The 21,023-nt window shown below is 44.4% G+C and overlaps 1 protein-coding gene across 1 annotated transcript in view; it reads right to left on the bottom strand.

Annotated features, from left to right (window-relative positions):
* Positions 1-21,023, bottom strand: part of Papss2 (3'-phosphoadenosine 5'-phosphosulfate synthase 2) — a 72,107-nt gene that overhangs the window by 11,728 nt on the left and 39,356 nt on the right. The window contains exons 2-8 of the mRNA XM_051146343.1: positions 18,764-18,878; positions 16,538-16,773; positions 15,293-15,431; positions 14,391-14,509; positions 14,133-14,246; positions 11,897-12,008; positions 1,341-1,546 (exon numbers count right to left, since the gene is read on the bottom strand). Of these exons, the coding sequence (XP_051002300.1) occupies positions 1,341-1,546; positions 11,897-12,008; positions 14,133-14,246; positions 14,391-14,509; positions 15,293-15,431; positions 16,538-16,773; positions 18,764-18,878 (1,041 nt within the window). The remainder of the gene's footprint in view (positions 1-1,340; positions 1,547-11,896; positions 12,009-14,132; positions 14,247-14,390; positions 14,510-15,292; positions 15,432-16,537; positions 16,774-18,763; positions 18,879-21,023) is intronic.

Here is a 21,023-nt window from a genome sequence, read left to right as displayed (position 1 = left end):
GGCTGGAAAAGCAGTTCAATATAAATTTTGCCTTATCTTTCTGTCGAAAGAGAAATGAATGACAGGGTACTTGGCCTATCACAAGGTCCTTCGGAGTCCTCTGGGACTTTGCTGCTTGTGGTATTACCCGTGAGCTTAAAAGCTAAGCAAGGTGGGAAACTAAAGAACTCAAATTAGATGACTTATGTCATCCTTAGCTTCCACCCTGATGCCTGTGTCTTGGATGAGGAATGGATTTGCGTTCAGTTTCACAGAATTTTACAGGAAGTGGACTATATTCAGTGACTTCTTAATACCTCCCAGCCCACTTCATAACCAGCTGCCTTAGAAGTTGCTGGGGAATCTAACTTGCCTTTAGGGCAAAGAGTTCACCCTGGTCAGAGGAACAGCCATCCCTGAAAATCTTCTGGTATCTTCTTGGAACTTAGCCACAATGTGTCCTTATCTTTGTTTATGGAAAGATGTCATTGACCCCCTCCTCACTGGCCAAGGTACATGAACTCTGAGTTCTTTTCAGTTGGGTCCATTACATGTGTTTCTTATGCACTTTTTTTTTGTTGTTGTTCGTTCATGTTTTTGGACAGTCTTCTGCAACCAAACCTAGCCTCAAGCTAGCAAACTAGCTTTTAACTGAGGTTGACCTCTGCTCGTGCCTCCTACTCCCTAGTATTGGGTTTTATAGGCTTATCCATCATATTTGGCTTCAGAAAAACATCTGTTTACTTAACCATGAACTTGGGGAGATGGCCCCAGGCGATAAAGGTCTTACTGCATAAATATGAAAAAGGCCCTGAGTCTGGGTCCCCAGCATGTGGCTGGGTGTGTACACGCATTCCTGTCATCCTAGCCCTGGGAGGCAGAGATGGGCAGATCTGGAGTTTGCTGGCCAGCTAGCTTAACCAAAGTTGTGTGCTCCAGGTTCAGCGCGAGACACTGCCTCAAAAAAAATCAGGTGTGGAGCAATTGAGGAGAGTACCCTATTCATGCAAACACACTTCCATGTACATATGTATACACATGAATGTATACCATACATGCACACATACAAGAAATAAAAATAAAATCAATTTGCATTTGGACAGATAGTCCAATTAGTAAAATGTTTGCCTCATAAATATGAGGACTGGAGTTCTCATGTGCCTATAGTCTCAGTGATGGCAAGATGAGAGGTAGTGATAGGAAGATTATGAAAATCTCTCTGACGGAGAGCTGTCTGAGACAGGGCCTCTTCCCAGCCTGGAACTTTCACGCATGCGCGCGCGCGCGCACACACACACACACACACACACACACACACACACACCTTTCTAAAAACGTCCTTCCAAAGGTTTCTTACTTACTTTGATATGGGGATGCTTTGCAGTGGCTGTTCCCCACACACGAGAACAACGCTCCTCTTTCCTGTGCTCATAGAACTCAGGGTCTTGTAACACAGCCACCCTCCGACCTTCGTACGTCAAAGCAAACTTCATGCACCCTTCGAGCCGCGCCTTGTCCTCCACAGAGACGGGCAGTACGATGGGAATGCTCAGGTTGATGACTCCGTCTGTGGGAAGATACACATGATGGATAAGTGCCATATCCCAAGTGAGGAGGCATCCTCCTTCAGGGATGGCTACTGTGTGCAGTCCTCCTTCCAAAGCCTCTTCTGGGACATCAAGACCCTAGTCTGACATAGATAGCTGCTGCTCTGGTTTCTCTAATACTGTCACGGCAATTTCTTGACCAATTCTTAAGGTAGGCTACCTCAGTAAGTGACCCAACTTTGGAGGCAGGATGAAGATATCTCATCTGGATTGCCTTTTAAAAACCTTGGTTCTGACCCTATTGTAATATGAAGAATCAAATTTTTTGTTATTGTTGCTGTTCTGAAGATTATTTATTTACTTATTTATTTAGAGGTGTGTGTGTGTGTGTGTGTGTGTGTGTGTGTGTGTGTGTGTGTGTGTGTCTGCATATGGGTGCCCCCAGAGGTCAGAAGAGGACTTCAGATCCTCTGGAGATAGAGTTTTAGACAGCTGTGAGCTCCCTAACACAGATACTTGGATCTGTACTTGAGTCCTCTGGAAGAGCGCCCAATAGCCTCATACCACTGATCCATCTGGATCCATCTTTCCAGCCCAAACCTTAGTCTTTAAAATACAAATAAAACAAAATAAAGATTGGCCACACTGAAAGCTCTACTTGTTCTTAGAAATGAACCTGTGTCAGTATTGGGCATTACCAACATAACTGAATTGAAATGACAGGGGGAAAAAAATCAGGGTTTACACCCTAGACAAGCAAGCCCTTTGATGGTCAGTCTGGTCTAGATGCAGCTCTATCTTTAAGTGGGGTTGAGAGACAACTAGCCTGACTTATCTGGGGATAACAGCCTTGCTAGCTCAGCTAAAATTAAAGCCATCATTTAAAACACATGGGCATTGGGCCTGAAGAGATGCACTTGCTGTTCTGACAGAGCAAACAGATTTGGCTCCCAGCAGCCAGGCAACATCAGTAACTACATTTCAAGAGGATCAGCCATAGGCATTGCATTCATGTAGTGCACAGAAACACATACAGGCAAAACACCCATACATGGATAATAAAAATAAATAAGTCTTTAAAAAGAATATGGAAGTGAAAAGTGTTATAAAACCATTTACTAAACTTTACTAAATGTGCACTTTTTCTATAGAGTAAGACCATCTCACATCTGCTGAGTTTCTCACTTTAAAAGAAATTTAGAGGACGCTAGCTACTCTACCTCCTCTGTATGTAGCACAGTCAGTATATCTTCATAACATGTAGGCAGCTTGGCCAAAAGAAAAGGGAGGAACACTTGTAAACACCAGACATGGGAACTGGCAGTTAACTTTATATGTGGATGTGGCTAGGTCATGGTATCCAGACATTTGAGCAAATGCTCTCAGTGTTTCTGTGAATTTTACTTTTAGATGACACTGATGTTTAAATCAGTGGGTTCTGGGTAAAGAAAACCATGCTCTGGAAGGTGAGTGGGTCTCATCCAACCAGTGACGGCCTGTGAAAAGAAGACCCCTTTCCCAAGAAGAGGCAAATTCAGGCCGCAGAATCACTTTGAGCTGAATGCTCCATCTGGGGCTGCAGGCTGACTTTTTGGATTTAGAACTTTTCTAGACTCCATAATCACATGAGCCAATTAAAAACACTTGTCTCTCTGTCTCTGTCTCTCCCCGCTTCCCGGCTGTGTTTCTCTGGAGAACACTGATCTATCTATCTATCTATCTATCTATCTATCTATCTATCTATCTATCTATCTATCTATCTTATCTATCTACCTATCTATCATGTAGGGAGTTACTCTGTCTCAACAACTAAGAGTACACCCCACTCCTGCAGAGGATGCATGTCAGGCAGCTCACAAGTGCTTATAACTTTAGCTCCAAGGTTCTCAGATGCCTCTGGTCTCTGTGCGTACTTGCACTCATGTGCATATACTCACACAAAGACAAATAATTCAAATAATCTTTAAAAAGTACAAATTCATAGAGGTCTCTCACTACAGAGATAAAAAATTCGACAGGTGTCTCAAGTATGTGTGTTATGAGGGATGTCTGTGTGTGTGTATGTGAATGTCTGTGTGTGTATTTATATGTGTGTATGTCTGTGTGTATGTGTATGTGTGCATGTTTGTATATGTGTGTGAGTGTATGTTTATTTGTGTGTATGTATGTGTGTGCATGTATGTGTGGGTATATGTGTGTTTATGTGTGAGTGTATGAGTGTGTGTATGTGTGGTATGTGTGTGTGTGTTTATGTGTAAGTGTGAGAGAGTGTGTGTGTATGTGTGTGTGTGTGATGTGTTTGTTTTGGTGAAGCTGTAGATTTAACACAAGGCCTTTTACATGTTAGGCAAGCAGGGAACAACTGAGTGCATCTCCAGCAATTTTTATGTGTTGTGTAAGTGAATAAGAAGATTTACAAGTTGTGGGGTTTATTTTGTTGTTTTGTTTTTGAGGCAGAGTCTCTTGTAACCCAGGTTGCCCTAGAACTAATAGGCTAGGATGACCTTGAACTGCTAGTAGATTGTCCCCAGTCCAGGGACCTCAAGCCTGTACCCCAGGCCAGCTAAGTGCTTGTTGTTTGAATATGAACAGTAGCCAGTGTCATAACCATGCCTGTGATCTCAGCACTGGGGAGGTAGAGATAGGCTGCTCAGGTCTCAGGACATCCTGGATTACAATAGTGAGTTTGAGGCTAGCCCAGGCTATCTGGGACTGGCTCAAGCTCCACAATCACTCCTCAAAAATAACTATGAACATTTTTAAGAATTTAGATAAAATGATTAAAAAGATGCAGTTGCTTTCCAGCTTGAAGATTAAAAGCATAAAAATTAGCGCTCATTTCTTTTTTTTTGTTTTTGTTTTTTGTTTTCTTCAAGACAGGGTTTCTCTGTGTAGCCTTGGCTGTCCTGGACTCACTTTGTAAACCAGGCTGGCCTCGAACTCACAGTGATCTGACTGCCTCTGCCTCCAGAGTGCTGGGATTAAAGGTGTACGTCACCAAACCTGGCTCTGGCTCTCATTTCTTTTTCTTTTTCTTTTTTTCTTTTTCTTTTCTTTTCTTTTGTGTGTGTGTGTGTGTGTGTGTGTGTTTCAACACAGGGTTTCTCTGTGTAGCCTTGGCTGTCCTAGACTCCCTTTGTAGACCAGGCTGACCTCGAACTGACAGTGATCCGCCTGCCTGTGCCTCCCAAGTGCTGGGATTGGCTTTCATTTCTTAATGATGCTAGGTAAGGTGAAAAATTATAAGACTATACTCCCTTTTATTTCCCTTTTATATGCATGTTCAAAGTTCTAAGTACTCTGTCTTTTTCAGCTGTACTTAAAAAAAAGAGAATGAGGGCCTTGGTTCAATGTGTGCCATGACAGACTCAGAGTGAGGTCAGGGTTTGGAAGAGAGTGAGAGGAGGACTAAAGAGGAAGCCCTCCTGGGGCAGAGAATACGCTTGCTTTATTTGTGGGTGTGAGAAAAATGTAAGTTAATAAAGTCCCAAAAGGGCAAATACATTAGAATGCCTCCGACAGGTAAAGATCTGTGTTGTTTTCCAGAGAGACATAAAACTCCCTAGCAGCTACGGAACCCAGTGGCAGGGTTGTTTTTTTCAGCTCTCTCAAGTTAATAAAACCTAGACAAATGCCACAAGCATAAACAGCAACTGCCAGTAATAAAAATACCCAGTCTGCCATAAACTATACTATACAGTAGACGCCTTTACAGATTGCAAGTCAGATACTGTGCAGGAAGATTATGTTGTCACAGTAACTCTGTTTCAAAGTTCACTAGAAGGCAGAGCACCCAGCCCCTTTGCAGAGAACACCAAATTCAAAGTGGGGAGTTACTGAAAAAGGAGGCAGCCATGTGCACAGTGTTCTCAGGGGAACACATGCTATAAAGTACAGTATCAATAGAAGTCTGGGATGAACCACAATTAAATCTACCAGGAAAGGGAGAGTTAGCAAAGAGCCACATATTTAGTGACACTCCAGTTCTAATGAGAGATCATGCTGTATGAAAAGTGAGCACACCACAGAGAGAGAGAGAGAGAGAGAGAGAGAGAGAGAGAGAGAGAGAGAGAGAGAGAGACAGACAGACAGACAGACAGACAGACAGACAGACAGTCAGACACAGAGACAGAGACAGAGAGACAGAGACAGAGAGGGAGGGAAGGAGGGAGAGAGAGAGGCCACCATGCTCTGCTTGCAGAGGCTTGTCTAAACTGAAGCAAATTGCAAAGCAAAGGTCAAAGGGAGTGTCAGAAAACCTAGCCCTGCCTTCAGCGTGCCTGCAACAATGATATCCCAAGGACACTGCTTTCTAGCTTTGGACTCTGCTTAGTGAAGACCCATAGTGATGAAGAACTCTGACACTTGTCAGGATAAAGGACTCAACCTGTGGTCCCACATGGACAGGAATCCTCCTAAGTAATCGTACAACTGCACCCATATGCCTGGGACTGCAACTCTGCATAGACATGGGCATGCTTGGTGTGGTTCCCTAGCGCCTTTCTCTTCTATTCTTGGCTTTTTGTTGGTTGGTTTTGGCAGTGGTGGGGATTGAACTCAGGGTTTCATACGTGGGAGGCAAGTGTTCTACCTTAATTACTGTCCCAGCCTTTACTTTTTTAAAAAAGGCATTTTATTTTATTTTTTTTAAAAAGATTTACTTATTTTTTATTTATTGCATATGAGTGCTTTATCTGCAGAAGAGGGTATCAGATTGCGTTATAGATGGTTGTGAACCACCATGTGGTTGCTGGGAATTGAACTCAGGACCTCTAGGAAGAGCAGGCAGCGCTCTTAACCACTGAGCCATCTCTCCAGCCCTAAAGACTCATTTTAAAATTATGTATATCTATGTGCAGTATGGACAAATGAGTGGAGTGTCTGTGGAGACCAGAGGTATTGGAGTCCCCTGGAGCTAGAGTTACAGGTGGTTCTGGGAATCCAGCTCCCATCCTCTGCGGGAGCAACACCTGCGCTTAACCAGTCATGTTTACAGCCTCTTCTCTACTTAACAAAAGACGACTCATTTATTTCTATTTTAGGTGTATGGGTGCTTTGCCTGAATGTATGTCTGTGTTCCATGTATGTGCGGTGCCCAGGGAGGCCAGGATCCCTGGAATTGGAGTTGTTAGTAGTTGGTTGTTACTCCCATGTGGGTACTGGGAACCAAGTCCCGCTCCTCTGCAAGAGCAATGAGTGGTCTTAGCCACTGAACCATCTCTCTAGCCCGTCTAGTTTTTTCTTTTATTATAATTTATTCTGATTATATCTCAATTGTTATCTCCTTGCTTGTATCTTCCCGTTCCCACCCTCCCTCCCTCTTTTGCCCTATTCCCCTGCCCTAGACCTCTGACAGAAAGGGACCTCCTCCTCCACGGTATGACCACAGCCTATCAGGTCTCATCCTGATAGCCTGCTTCCCCTTCCTCTGAGTGCCACGAGGCCTCTCCACCAAGGGAAAGTGGTCAAATTGGGGGCACCAGAGTCCACGTCAGAGGCAGTCCCCACTCTCCACACAGCCCTGGAGAATGAGCCCTTAAACGTATCCAACAGTTGAGCTGTGCTGAGCATCCTCTGTGGCTTCAAACATTCCTTGAGCCTTTGGCCTTTCCCTTCGTGTGCTCCAGCTCTGTTGAGAGTGGCCTTGATTATTGCATTATGCTTTATCTCACCTTGGAAGAGTACTGCGGTTTTAACCATAGGAAATCCAACCGATAATTTCTTGCCTAATTGAATAGTTTTTCTTTTGCTTTAAACAATTGTCAAGCCCTTTCTCTTTCACATAACAGATTTGCTTAGTGGTTGCATAGACTTTTTCTTTCCAAAAATTAATGTTAATGTTTATTGAATAATTTGGCTTTTCAAAGAAAAATATGATAAACATAATCTCTGAGGTAAATGATATGCTTAGAATTTTACTCCATTTTGGTACAATAGACATTTATAGTCCTGGTAAATATATATTTATTTTCACTTCTGTAACTATCAATTATGATAGCTTGCAATTAAGCTCATGCATAATCGTACATCGCAAACAAACAAGGAATGATAGTACACAGTCCAACCAGATAAATTTACATTAAATTGAATCTAAAATGGATTTCTTCACTGACTAGAAATGTTCTGTGTGACAGAAAAATTTCATTTCAAACTTCTGAAACTAAAAGGGGGCCAGAAGTCATTAAAAGAACTCAGGAACAAAATGTGCAATGATGATTTAGGAGCATTTGTTTATGCCAGCCAAGTTCAACACTACGAACAATAGTTTCGTCTGATCCAGAAATTTCCTGTTGTTTGTACTTGAATAAGCAGAACAATGTGCCGTAATTTTACTATAACTGGTTGGATTATGAACTAAGCAATTCCAACTCGTTAATTTGGATTTTTAAAAAGTATATTCTTAATAATTTCTTTACAATTAAGTAACACATCTAATTATAATAATTTAACCACTTGGAAAGTGAAGTACATACCATGAAGGACCATGCCTAGAGAAATACAAACACAAGAAACACATTTTCAGCTCTCCGCAAGAGTCTTGAAGTAACAATGTCAAGGAAAAAAATCCTACTGTGACATTTCACACATGCAGCATACAAATTTTTTCAGCCCCTTCTTAATTCTCTTTTTAAAAACAGACACCTGACACCCAATATATGGTAACACCATTTTTGTGGCTTCCACATGAGGAATGTGGACACCTGATGTTTGGAGGACCTGATGGTGTGCCCAGGAGAATAAGCACAAGTGTTGGAATTATCAGAACCTAGATTTGAATGCAAGCTACAGGTGAGATGTCTACCTTCTCTGACACTACATCATGAAGCCCAACCATTGTCGTGCAGGCTAAATGTGGTAACCTACATCAAACTCTACTTGTGGGTTCTTAGCGAGCACTGGTGGTATATGTGCCTTGGGAGGTTAGCTGATGAATAGTGTCCTGAGCCCACTCAGCATCATATGTGGCATTTATGCTAGGAGGGTCAGTGATAACCCTGAAATGACATTTCCAGCAAGAGATAAAGTGACAAAAGACATTGGTGTGGAAATCGTGACTCATAAGTCCCATAAGCACAAACAGATAATCGCTTTGGGGGAATTGTTTTGGTTTTGTACTAAACTGAATTCCATTTTTTAGACTCAGGGTAAAGGGTGAACCTTTTAGAAATGTAAAACTAACAAGTACTTTATAGGAGACAGGATGAGAATGAAATCGGTTGCTTGCAGATTGTAAGTAACCAAGAGATTTACAGTTTGATGGTAGGAAGATGGGGCTTCATGGCTGTGCGGCTGTGCGGCTGTGCGGCTGTGCGGCTGTGCGGCTGTGCGGCTGTGCGGCCGTGCGGCCGTGCGGCCGTGCGGCCGTGCGGCCGTGCGGCTATGCCGCTGTGCGGCTGTGCGGCTGTGCGGCTGTGCGGCTGTGCGGCTGTGGCAATGCAAGCACTTCAGTGTGGATGATGGTGACTCAAATTTTCATGAACTGTCTAAGATGAAGTAACATCTTTATGAATGATATCTTGCCGCACCTTCTGATACATATAACCTTCTGGTGTGTGTGTGTGCGTACATGTGCATGTGTGTGTGTGCGTGTGCATGTGTGTAACTTTCTGGAGCTTATGTCCAGCACACACATACTGCTATTACAGCAGGCACACATTTCAAGGAGATTGTGGCATGTGAAGAGTAGAGGGGTCAAGCAGCCCCCAGATGCCACAGCCACAGAGTGCATTAGCTTAAAGTGATGCAGCAAAAAGACAGGTCTACCATCAGGTGGGCGCAGAGAAGCTGTCCCTTCGGCCCTACTAGCTCACTCTTTCTTCAGGGCCTCTCTGCCCACAGCAGGGAGAGGAAGCCCGGTATGGACATGCTGTAAGGAGTAGTTGTTAGCTAAGACCTTACCTGGGCTGACTCGAGCTGATATGACTTCAGATAAGCCATTTCAGGTTTCCAAGCTTGCTCAACTGTCTGTAGCAGGGGTTGGTTCTATTAATAGCTAACGTAATTTGTTTCATGTGTATGAGTGTTTTGCATGTAAGTATATGCACATGTATGCAGTACCTATAAAGGCCAGAAATGGTGCCAGATTGCCTGGAACTGGAGTTACAGATGGTTTTGAGCTGCCATGTGGGTGCTGGGAAATGGGTCCTCTGAAAGAGCAGTCAGTGCTCTTAACTGCTGAGCCCCCTGTGCTGTCTGTTTTTTATCAGTTAATTTACATAAGAGCTGAGGGTCTTTGAGAGCCATGTAAATTTTTGTACCCTGGGCTGTATGTGTCCCGTGGACTCCAGTCGTAGAGCCTCAGACCACAGACAATTCCTGTGAGAATAAGGGGAGGTCTCCTAGAAAGTCCCAGATACGCCTGCACGGGGTTCTATGGGAGCTGCACAAGCATCCAGCCTTGAACATATCTTAACCTAGCCACACTGGAGCCTTGGGATGAAGCCATCTGTGTAGATTAAGGAAGTATTTGTGCAAGGCACAATCAACCTCCTAGGGAGTCTGCATCTGTGGCTAACACAGATAGGAAACCGCACCAGCTGGGAACTTTGGTGTCCGAGTGACTGTTGAATACAGCAAATAGCATGTATTTTTACGATTGATGAGGGGACACAGGAGACATCCCAGGGCTTCCTACAAACACCTGGGTTTAGGTTTTGGAAAGAACTGAGATTGTACAAGCAGGCAGGGGTTTGGAGTTAGGGGACCCTGGTAGTAATGGGGGCCTTATGGGAAACAGAAATGAACCAAAGTGGACATGATCTGAGAGAAAACAGAGTGCTATGGCCTACATCATCCAGAAGGATTCTCTAGATCTGGAATTCTTCATCTTTTGGAATCACAGAATCTTTTAAGAATCTAGCGAAAGCCACAAACTGAACCCAGGAACAGTTCCTTTCACTACTTTCTCAAAACACAAGACATAAGATGACTTTCGCTCCCCTACCCTACAGTCCTGGATCTCAGGCTGAGGACCCTCTACCTCCACTGACACTGACGCCAGCAGCCCTGTCTGCCATGCGGACCTTTTTCTTTATGGAACAATTCTTGTACATGACATTCTTTGGAACCAATCCTTGTCTTTTAATGTGGTTCCCCTGTCCCATGGTCACACCTCCAGCCCGCGTGTTTAGCCTCTCTGATATGGCTAGTTGCGGATTCCAACATGTCCTTGACACATCTGTGCTTGGGATATGTTAAAATTAAGACATCAAAATAAATGCTATATTTCCTTGTTTAGGCATCATGGCTTTCTACAGTCCATTGCAAAGGACATCAGGAGAGTAGCCTGGAGTAGAAGGGGTACCAGATAGCAGTCTTGACTCTGGTCTTTGGTCCTCACTTATAAGGAAGCCATTTATCCTGAGCTCAGTTTCCTCATCTGAAATGTGGATAATTTCTAGGGGTTTTATAAAAATCAGAAGAAATAGTGCCTGTTACTGCAAGCTAGACTTGAAGTGTGGTTTTGGAATGGTACTTATCTGAGAAACAAAGGCTTCGGGTTGTGGGGGCACGCTCAGTTACAGCAGAGGGATGAAGGTGTGTGTGTCCTGGTCTGTCTTAGAATTCTGCCTCTAGGCCTCTCCCTAGGCAGCAGCATAGGAACGAATCACCATCTGATTTGGTCTTTTCTTCCAACCAGGCCTGAAGCCTTGCCCAGGATTATTCATTCAGTGTGACTCTACAGCACCTCCTCCCTACCTAGCAGCTCTTTCCCATGACCTTGAAATAGAGAACTCATGCCTGAGGACCTCAGGGGACTCCAGGAAGTACATTCTTAGAGAGCAGCCTGGACATTTTCTCCCAACCTGGGCCAGATCAGCTTTTTATTTTTTTTCACCTCTCCAAAGCCTGAAAGTGACCATTGCATTCCCTTGTCGGGGTTCAGTGGGTGAAACCATTTTCACATGTGTTCATGTGTGGGGTCAAGCACTGACAATTCGGCAGCCACCAAGGGAAGCAGGCACTGTGATGTCATGTGATGGGAGTGATGTGGAGCAAGGGAGTCCCTGTGAGACACTGAACTGAAGAGCCCACTGGATGGCCTATTCCTGAATGCTCCCAAACGATTCCGCTGAGTATTAGACCCAGCAGAGAACATGGGAGCTCAGAGTTGCAACTGTTTCTTGGCTTCATGTACAAGTAAAGCCCTCATTTCTCAGCAACTTGGTTTTAAATAATAAATCCTTTGAGGATGAAAAACAGAAATCCTAAAAGTGGAAATGAACATGGTAGAAGGGACACACTGTAAACAATCTAAATGTCACAATAGGATCTTCAAATGAGAGGTTAGTGGTCCTGCCTATGAGCAGACTCTAAGACAAGTGTTCTCTCCTTTAAGGATGAGCAGGAAGAGGCAACAGAGAACATACCATCCAGCAGAGTGTCGAAGTGTATAGCCTGCAGGTACTCCTTTTCCCGCATGAAACCTTTGAGGGGTGTGGCCCAGCCTTCGCTCAGCACCTGCACCCACTGCAGATCAAGCTGGAAGACACAGGAAACAAGGGGACGTGTCTATCACCTCTCCTTCTCAGGCATCAGGCCCCAGGTAGTCTCCACCTCCCTTATTCAGTTGGCAAGAGCATGAGGGAAGAGTCTCTTATGTTTTAAGCGTTCCCACACACTCTATGGACCTCTCATTCAAGGGCCAGCTATGTGTAAGTCTAGAACTTTCCTATAAAATTGTGGTCGTGTGATTCCAAATCGAGATTATTTAAATACTTTCAACTGTAACGATTCTCATAATGTACAACAGAATTAAAAATTCACTGCCCCTCCCTCACCCCACCCCAGTGTTGGTTTTATTGTGCTTTTTCATTAGATGTATTTACATTTGACTGAATTGAGCAAGTCATTGACTCTAAGATAAAGGCCAATGTTATTATCCTAGTATGGAAAACCTTTTAAGCTCATCACAGAGAGATGTCTATCTCCTTTCCCTATCCAACTGGGACCTGTTTGCCAATAGGAGAAGAAGGGCTATATTCCATCTTCTTGACCACCTGAAACGTTCTATTGATCCTTTAAAACTCACCACACAGGTCACTGCTCTGAAATCTCTGCTGTGGTCCCCATTACCTGAAGAGCCACTCACTAGGCTCTGAAATTCTCTGCCCTCCAGACCCTTTTGTTGTTGGAACTCGTATACCACATTGCTTTGATGTGCTCACTTTGATCTGCCCAGGGTATTGGGGTTGCTTGGGTTCATTTTACCGAACCAAGGAGCTCTCTGTTCATAAATCGTTTGTGAGGTCCTAATTACCTGAAGCAAGTACCCTATGAGCCTGTCTCATAAAGTCTCCAAATTTCTAATGAATAATAAAAAAGATAGCAAGAGAGACTTGATCTTTAAAAATGCTACAAGGAGGTCAATAGCTGGGGTTGCACCTCAAATTATCCAGCAAATGAAATCCATGTCACTGAAACTGTCTCCCTTTTTCCTTGGGTTGGACTATGCCTGATGTGGGAAGGGTGCAATCTACAGAGGAAGCTTCTGGAAGAACTACTTTTTCTTGCTTATCTTGTATCTTATAGTCTCCACACTTGACCTTGGTCTCCCACATGGCATTGCATGGGGTCTCTGAGGACATATCTGTTGATGACAGCTTTACTCAAGAGGATATGCACAGGACACCTTGTGAGTGTGAGCAGATTATAGTTATAAACGTTTCCAAAAGGCTTCTTTGACCTGTTGGTTATTTTATTCTTGCCTGTGGTGGCAGTCATTTTGCAGGAGGGGGCAAGCAGCTCTAACCATAAGAGCATGTTCTTCATGGCAATAACTTTGTGTCTAGTGTAACATCCAGCCAGGACCAGCACTTTCTGAGGTTTTATGGATGTGCACTTATCTACAGAACCAGCAGACACACAGTAGAAATGCTTGTATTGTTTTAGATCAGTGTGGTGCCTTCCCTCCTCCCACCCCACCCCGAGCCCTTCACCATTGTCTAAGAAGCTTTCACATCCTGGACAAACTTTCGCAGCCATCTAACAAACCATTCCTGGCATCCCGCCTCTATTTCAGCACAAATGACTGTGTGGTGGAGCTATGCAAATTGTCCTATGCAAATAAGGTTGCTGCTTTTTCTGGTCAGTGTCACTACCTGGCCTTTGTGAGAAGTTTGCTCAGAGAGGAGATGAGGGGGTGAGGAAATGCCTACCGCTCACCTTTATTCCATATTTCTTTTCTTTTCTTTCTTTCTTTCTTTTTTTTCCGAGACAAGGTTTCTATGTATTAGCCTTGGCTGTCCTGGACTCGCTTTGTAGACCAGGCTGGCCTCGAACTCACAGCAATCTGCCTGCCTCTGCCTCTCAGTGCTGGGATTAAAGGTGTGCGCCACCACATCCTGCTACTCCATATTTCTTATGGTCACAGGAATTGTAGGGCCTGCCAGATGGCTCAGTGGATAAAAGTGGTTGCCAGCAAGGCTGAGAACTTGAGTTCGATCCCTGAACATGGTAGAAGGAAGAACAAAACTGACCCATGAAGTCTAACACACACACACACAAATGCAGGGCGGGGGTGCGGAGAAACATGCACAAAATAAGGGTAGTTTATAATGTTAGATACTAAACCCAAGTCTTGCTGGCCAGTTTATGCTCTCTTACCTTGGTAATTGATAACGATGGGAGAGTATCAACCTCAGCTCGGATTTGGTCAATTTTGTTCTCTGGCACAAAGAGTTCGTGGATGCCCTTGATGGTGGTATGGGGTACAATGTTCTGCAATGAAACGGAGCTGGCAACAGTTACAAAAGTGAGAATGGTAAAAGGGAGGGTTTTAATAAAGAACACACACACACACACACACACACACACACACACACACACACACACTGCACAGAGGAGCGAGAACCACCTTCCTACCTGCTCTTGCAGAAGCTCCACAACCTGTTGCACACAGTCGCTTACGGAAGACAAGTTGGTCTTCAGCACACACTCAGGAGTTTCCGGTTTCTCATAATCAGAATCGATGCCTGTAAACCCTGTAGGGCATAAGACCCAGATCATATCTGTGCCTGTGGAAGAATGCTGTCAATCGATAAGGCGTAATACCCGCTGTAATAATGTGTTGAGTTGAAAAATGTGATTTCTGACTGAAGAGTTCAAACTGCTATTCTTGACCGCTTGCTGTAGACGAGGAAGCTGTGTTTTCAGTATGGAAAGCCTCAAGTTAGCGATTGCCTGTGGCAGAGACCAAGCTTTCTGCTGGTTAGAATACAAAAGGGAAGCAAGGAGGAAATTCAAGGAGACCCATTTCTACATCCAGGCTGTCTGCATGTGCCTTTCTCTAAATGTCATGCCTTCTGCTTGAGGAGACAGTTTTGAATGTTGGTCAGCCCGTTGCCACTCTGAGCACGCTGTGCTTTCCTAAGCCTGTGCTTTCTGCAACTGGGACACAGAGTATGTAGCTTCAGACAGATTTCTAAAGACAGGATCAGAAGACTGGCAGGGTCAGGAGCTGTCAGGTGGCGCTAGCTGCTTTTCTTTTTCTTTTCTTTTCTTTTCTTTTTTTTTTATTTAAAAATTAAAAAAAATTATTAATTTATTCATATTACATCTAAATTATTATCCCATCCCTTGTATCCTCCCATTCCTCCCTCCCTCCCATTTTCCCCCTACTCCCTTCCCCTATGACTGTGACTGAGGGGGACTTCCTCCCCCTGTATATGCTCATAGGGTATCAAGTCTCTTCTTGGTAGCCTGCTACCCTTCCTAAAAAATGCAATTGAACCCATATTTGTCACCATGCTAGCTGCTTTTCATACCTTTAATCTCTCCTGCTCGAGCCCGCTTGTAGAGTCCTTTTACATCTCGGCTTTCACAGATGTTTAAAGGCGCATCTACAAAGACCTCAAAGAATGGGAGTCCTGCTACTTCGTGGATTTTGCGGGCATTTTCACGATCCTGAAAAACAGTGTGTTTAAACATATAAGAGCCACGAGCGGGAGGTACATGGCTAGCACTGGGAAAGTAGAAACTGAAGGATCAAGAGATTCAAGGATAGCTGAGCTCAAGGCCAAGCCTGAGGGGTGGGGGCTGGGACTGAGAGAGCCTGACACCTGCCCTTTTTTCCCCCCATAAAATGCTGTATGAGGCTCTCATTGGATGACAGTAGGTGTTGACGCCATGCTCTTGGGTTCCACAGCCTCCAAAATCATGAGTCAAATAAACCTCTAATCTTTTTTTTTTTTGGTTTTTCGAGACAGGGTTTCTCTGTGTAGCCTTGGCTGTCCTGGACTCACTTTGTAGACCAGGCTGGCCTTGAACTCACAGCGATCCACCTGCCTCTGCCTCTCTAGTGCTGGGATTAAAGGCATGCACTACCACCACCACCACCACCCGGGCAAACCTCTAGTCTTTATAAATCACCAAGTCTGGTATTCTGTTATAAGAGAAAATTGATTAGGACAGAATTTCCCAATGAAATTCTTCATGGCAAAACACAATGTACTCTTGGACTTGATAACCTTGTGGTAACATGAAATATGTGCCTGGCAGAGTCCTTTTACAAGGCCCAGGAATGTCACTTTGATAAGCACACTGTCTGAAGAAACTTCCAGAGGAAGCTACATAACATGGCTGTGCTCTTAACACAGGACGGTTTTGCTAGAAACTTCCTGCTTCAGACCAGAGTGGAATGCCCCAGTCAGTGCTGTCCCCAGCAAACTCACAGAAGCCAGTGCTGAGCCCTGAGGTACTCTGTTTATGTCCAAACAAGAATTACCAGCTGTGGAGTTCTTGCTCAACTCTTTCAACTCTGACCACATGTCCCTGGTGACTGTCACCCAAAAAGGCTTTGTGTCAACTGGGGCACTGGCTTCTGGCAGTAAGGCAACTCTTTACATAACCAATAGCAAATAAAGGAAATGAAGGGACACGTGAAGAGAGGGGGAATGGGTGGGGAAGCGAAAGTCTAGTGGCTCTCTGATTTCCCTAGTGCTGCTGGCCAAGGGCCGCAGCCGAGGGCGGATGTGGGCATGCTGGCTCCCACTCTGCGCCAAATCTTTTACCTTTGCAAATGGAGAAATGAAGCTAGTAATGCAGACCAGGCCAGCATCGGCAAAGAGCTTGGCCACCTCTGCAATCCGGCGGATGTTCTCTTCCCGATCCCCGGCAGAAAATCCCAGGTTCTTGTTAAGGCCATGGCGGACATTGTCCCCATCCAGGGAGTAACAAGGGATGGCATGCGATACAAGGTACTCTTCCAAAGCGAAACTTACGGTTGTTTTCCCAGCACCAGAGAGCCCTGTTGGGAATAGGAAAAGCAGACTTCAGATGAGGAAAGTGACCAGCTCTGGAATGGTGGCGCATGCCTGTATCCCAGTGCTGGAGAGACAAGAGAGTCAGGCGTTCAGGACTAGCATCTGCTCCAGGAAACCCTTATCTCAATAGACCAAGGCCCCTCAACAGATGAAAAGCCCCAAGGTAACCTGGCACCTTTATATATAGCTAAACTCTTACAAGAACACTCTAGCCAGAAACAAATACCATTAAAAATCTACAAAGAGTATAAAAGCTTAGCACTTGCATTTATTTAATATTTTGGAAGCTTTTCGGAACAAATGGGGTTTGTAAATAGGGAGACTTGGGGTCATGGACCATGTGCTGTTTTGCCTGCAAACATTTTAAAGATTAGAAAGGTGTTCATCCAAATTGAGATGGCAGCTGCTTCGGGCATCAAAGCTTCGGGGCAGCAGACTTACTTCTTCCGGTAGCACTTAGAGAAGGGGACTGACACCCAGAAGACTAGCAAGCCCATCTCCCTGTGGCCTGCCCTGAAGAGCTACCAGGCATCTGCTGCCCTCTGGCTGCAAGAGTTTCACTGTTAAAACACAATTGATGCTCATGCTGACCAAGCCTGGGGAGTTGCTGAGTTCCTAGGTACATGTGCACTCTGGTCCAAAGACACTTCATGGTTTTACATAAAGATGGAGTCAAGATTCAGCACCTACCATACTAGGTAAGAAGAACATGGGGCGGGGAGGGGCAGCGAGGGCAGAGAAGGGGAGGGAGAGGGAACAGATCTTCTAAGGGCCCCAAATCTGACCACCCCCAGAAAGCTCATACTCTTACAATTCACTTGTCCTAAAGATCTTTGAGCCTGAAGAATATTCCAAGATTCAAGGCTGATACCACACAGAACTCAGCGTGTAATGGGAAAACTAGGAGAGAAAGAGAGAGAAAAAAGGGCAAGAAGCCAATAAAAACATAGAGAAGACCAGTGTGTGTGTGTGTGTGTATGTGTGTGTGTGTGTGTGTGTGTGTGTGTGTGTGTGTGTGTAAAATGTAACAGTAGAGCTGGAAGGAAGCTGGGAGGCAAGAAAACATGAAGGCAGAGGAAGGAGACCTGCAAGAGGCAACTAAATGCTCCGTAGGTTTGCAGTCTCATTTTAAAGTCCTGCCCCTGACTGTGACAGGAGGGCACTGTGATGGCCATGGAATGCTCTGGTTTCTTTTGATCTACATGGCAGATGTCTAACCTCTGAGGCACAGGGATAAGAATAAATTAGGGAAAGGTGAAGAGAAGAAAAGTCAGAGGAAATAAACCATTTACATCCCCATCGCCGACCTACCACTTCCTCTTCTTCTTTTCTTTTCAAAAGAGTACACATTAGAGACTCTGGACGTTATGTGTCCATCTCAACACAAAAGTGAGTGAGCCTCCATTGTAAGCAGCCAGGGAAGGCAAACAGGGAGCAGGTGAGGAGTCTTGGGAATACAGATATATCTGCTACTAAAAACTGCATCTCACAGAGAGAGCTAGGGGAACACCGCAGGTATAATGATAGGCAAGTCCAGCCTATTGGCCCTTGGGGCTCCATGCCCACTGTCTGAGGAATGAAGTTGTTCTGATGCAAACCCCAGCTGTGAATGAAACCAAGAAACCACAGGCACCAGAAACGGCCCAAGGATCATAATGGCAAGTGCTTGGGATATATGTGTGTCATGAGGTTTAGAGTAGTTTGTTTAGTTTATGAGTAGATTTGCATCAGTTTAGATTCTGCCCCACACTAACAGCTTTTAAGTACAATAACTGTGTCAGTTATTGACTTTGCAGACGGAGCCGATACAAATTATTGTAACACCCAAGTAAACACCTACTAGGTGTAATATGGCACACTGTGTTCCTTAAAATCATGTCACAAATCAATTTTCATTTTATAAAGGGTTCAGTGAAAAATGTATGTGTATTTATGTGCATGTGTATGTGTGCATGTGTGTGTGTGTGCCGATACCTGTTAGCCACACGGTACATCCTCGGAATCCTCCCCTGCTTCCAACCACCTGTCCTCTCTTATTCCTGCTCACATGATGGGCCTGGTAGACCACATTGGTGGATTTTTGCTGGTCCTACAAAACAAGATGAGATCGAACATAATATTTGATGAATAAAATGTATATGCTTTTCATGGAACATACACACCCATTTTAACTTTGAGTTGCAAGAGTTGCAGTATACAACAGTTTCTATGAACCATTTCGAAACAGTTCCACCTGCATCTCCCAGGGTTTGAACTTTCTTCATCACACATAGTTATCTACACGGAAGCCCGGAGAATTTTTGTTTCCACAAGATAATTAATTCTGAAATATTGACTCATACAGCATGATCCGCTACATAACTAACAGAATTATGGCTCTGGCCTTTCCCAGCTACATCTCCGTTTTTAGAACTGGAAAATGCGGTGCGATTTACTAATTTTACCTGTTCTCTCAGTACTTGGGAGACTGAGGCAGGAGGCTTGCCTGGAACTTGAGGCCAGCCTGGGCTGCATAACAACTTACAGATCATCCCGTGCTATGGTATGAAATGTCTTACAGAGAAAGGAAAGCAAGCCAATAAGGTCCCTCCCAGCCCGCAGTGACCAGTAAGAGTTTAGTCTTCAAACACAGTGGCCGATGCCTCCAAAGAATGAAACTTTGTGTTTATTCTACTTTCCCAAGGTCTACATGTGAACACTGTAACCTAAAATCCCAGCAGAAATGAAATTAAAATGTACCAGTTATAAGGTATGGAGGTCAATTCAGACGTCATACATCTGCCTCTGTGCTATAACATCAGCCTAGCCAGGTAACAGACTGTCAGACTGGAAGGCCGGATGTCCAATGGATACTCAAAGAAAGGTTAAATGACCCAGCAAGCAGTTTGGGGTGGACTTTTGTAAAATATAACCTGGTAAGCTGACAGATTTGGGACTACCCATATATAACTGTGATGTAGTAACTTCTGAACCACAAGAATCTATCCTCTCTCTTTCTCTTTGTGTGGGGTATGCATGGATGAAGGACAGAGATCAGTGTTGGGTGTCTTCCTCCATCACTTTCTACCTTTTTTTTGAGATAAGGTCTCCCACTGAACCTGGATCCCTGGAGTCAGGATAAACTGAATTCTCTTGTCTTCATCTCCCTAGCCCTGGGATTACACTTATGTGCTGTTACACCCAGCTTTTTATTTTTAGTCTTTTATTTACTCTTTGAGAATTTCATATATGTATTCAATTAAATATCATATCACATTTCCCTCCTCCAAATCCTCTCAACTCCCCCCAACATGTCCCCCTCCCAACTTCATTCCTCTCTCTCTCTCTCTTTTCTTCTTCTTCTTCTTCTTCTTCTTCTTCTTCTTCTTCTTCTTCATCTTCTTCTTCTTCTTCAAATAATCCACTCCATTCAATCAGAGCTGCCCATATATACATGGGCATGGGGTCAATCATTGGGACATGGACAAGTGTCCACACCCCAAAAGGAAAATGATTCTTTCCCCTTAACAGCTGTCAATAGCCAGTAGCTCCTCAGTTAGGGGTGGGGCCTTGTGAGCCCTCCCTCCCTGCCCCCACACTGGCTGCCTTGATCTTGTGAGGGTAACCAGAGCTGCTTGGGTTCCTGAGTGCAAGACCCATGTCTAGAAGTCAGCATTTCTCCTCCCAACCCTCCTCCAGCTTTTCATTCGTCCTGCCTCCTCTTCTTGAGAGTTTCCCGAGCCTTAGCAAGGGGTACCGAGTTTTTCATGTTGGTGCTGGGGATCAATCCTACCTCTGTTCCTCACATTCTCATGACAAGCACTCTATCCCACTGAGCCATCCTTCCAGGTGCTCTATGAGCTTAACATACATTTAGAGCCACTAGAGTGAAGGAAGCAACATCTTTTGAACAAGTCCTAGAGGACCCTAGAAAACTCTGGGGTACATGGGGGCAGCATTTATATGCAGAGCAAACCAAATCTTTTCTTTTTTCTGTTTTTGTTTTTGTTTTTGTTTTCCAAATCTTTTCTGTATCTCCTTTTAGAAACTAAAAAGCCAAAGTGAGCTGTAGGCAGAGCTGTTTGGGGATGAACTTGGGATAATGAAGTAACATATTCTGTCCATGCCCCAAAGCCATGCAAATGTGGGTGCTGCTGGCTAGTGTTCACTGTGGACCCCAGGATAAGAGGCTGCAGACACTGGATTGTAACCATTCACTTCAAAAAATGAGACGGAAGGAGGAGCCTCCTTAAGA

Source organism: Acomys russatus, chromosome 5 (genome assembly GCF_903995435.1).
Source record: "Acomys russatus chromosome 5, mAcoRus1.1, whole genome shotgun sequence".
In the NCBI taxonomy this organism is placed as follows: domain Eukaryota; kingdom Metazoa; phylum Chordata; class Mammalia; order Rodentia; family Muridae; genus Acomys; species Acomys russatus.
This window is presented reverse-complemented; position numbering and strand designations above follow the sequence as displayed.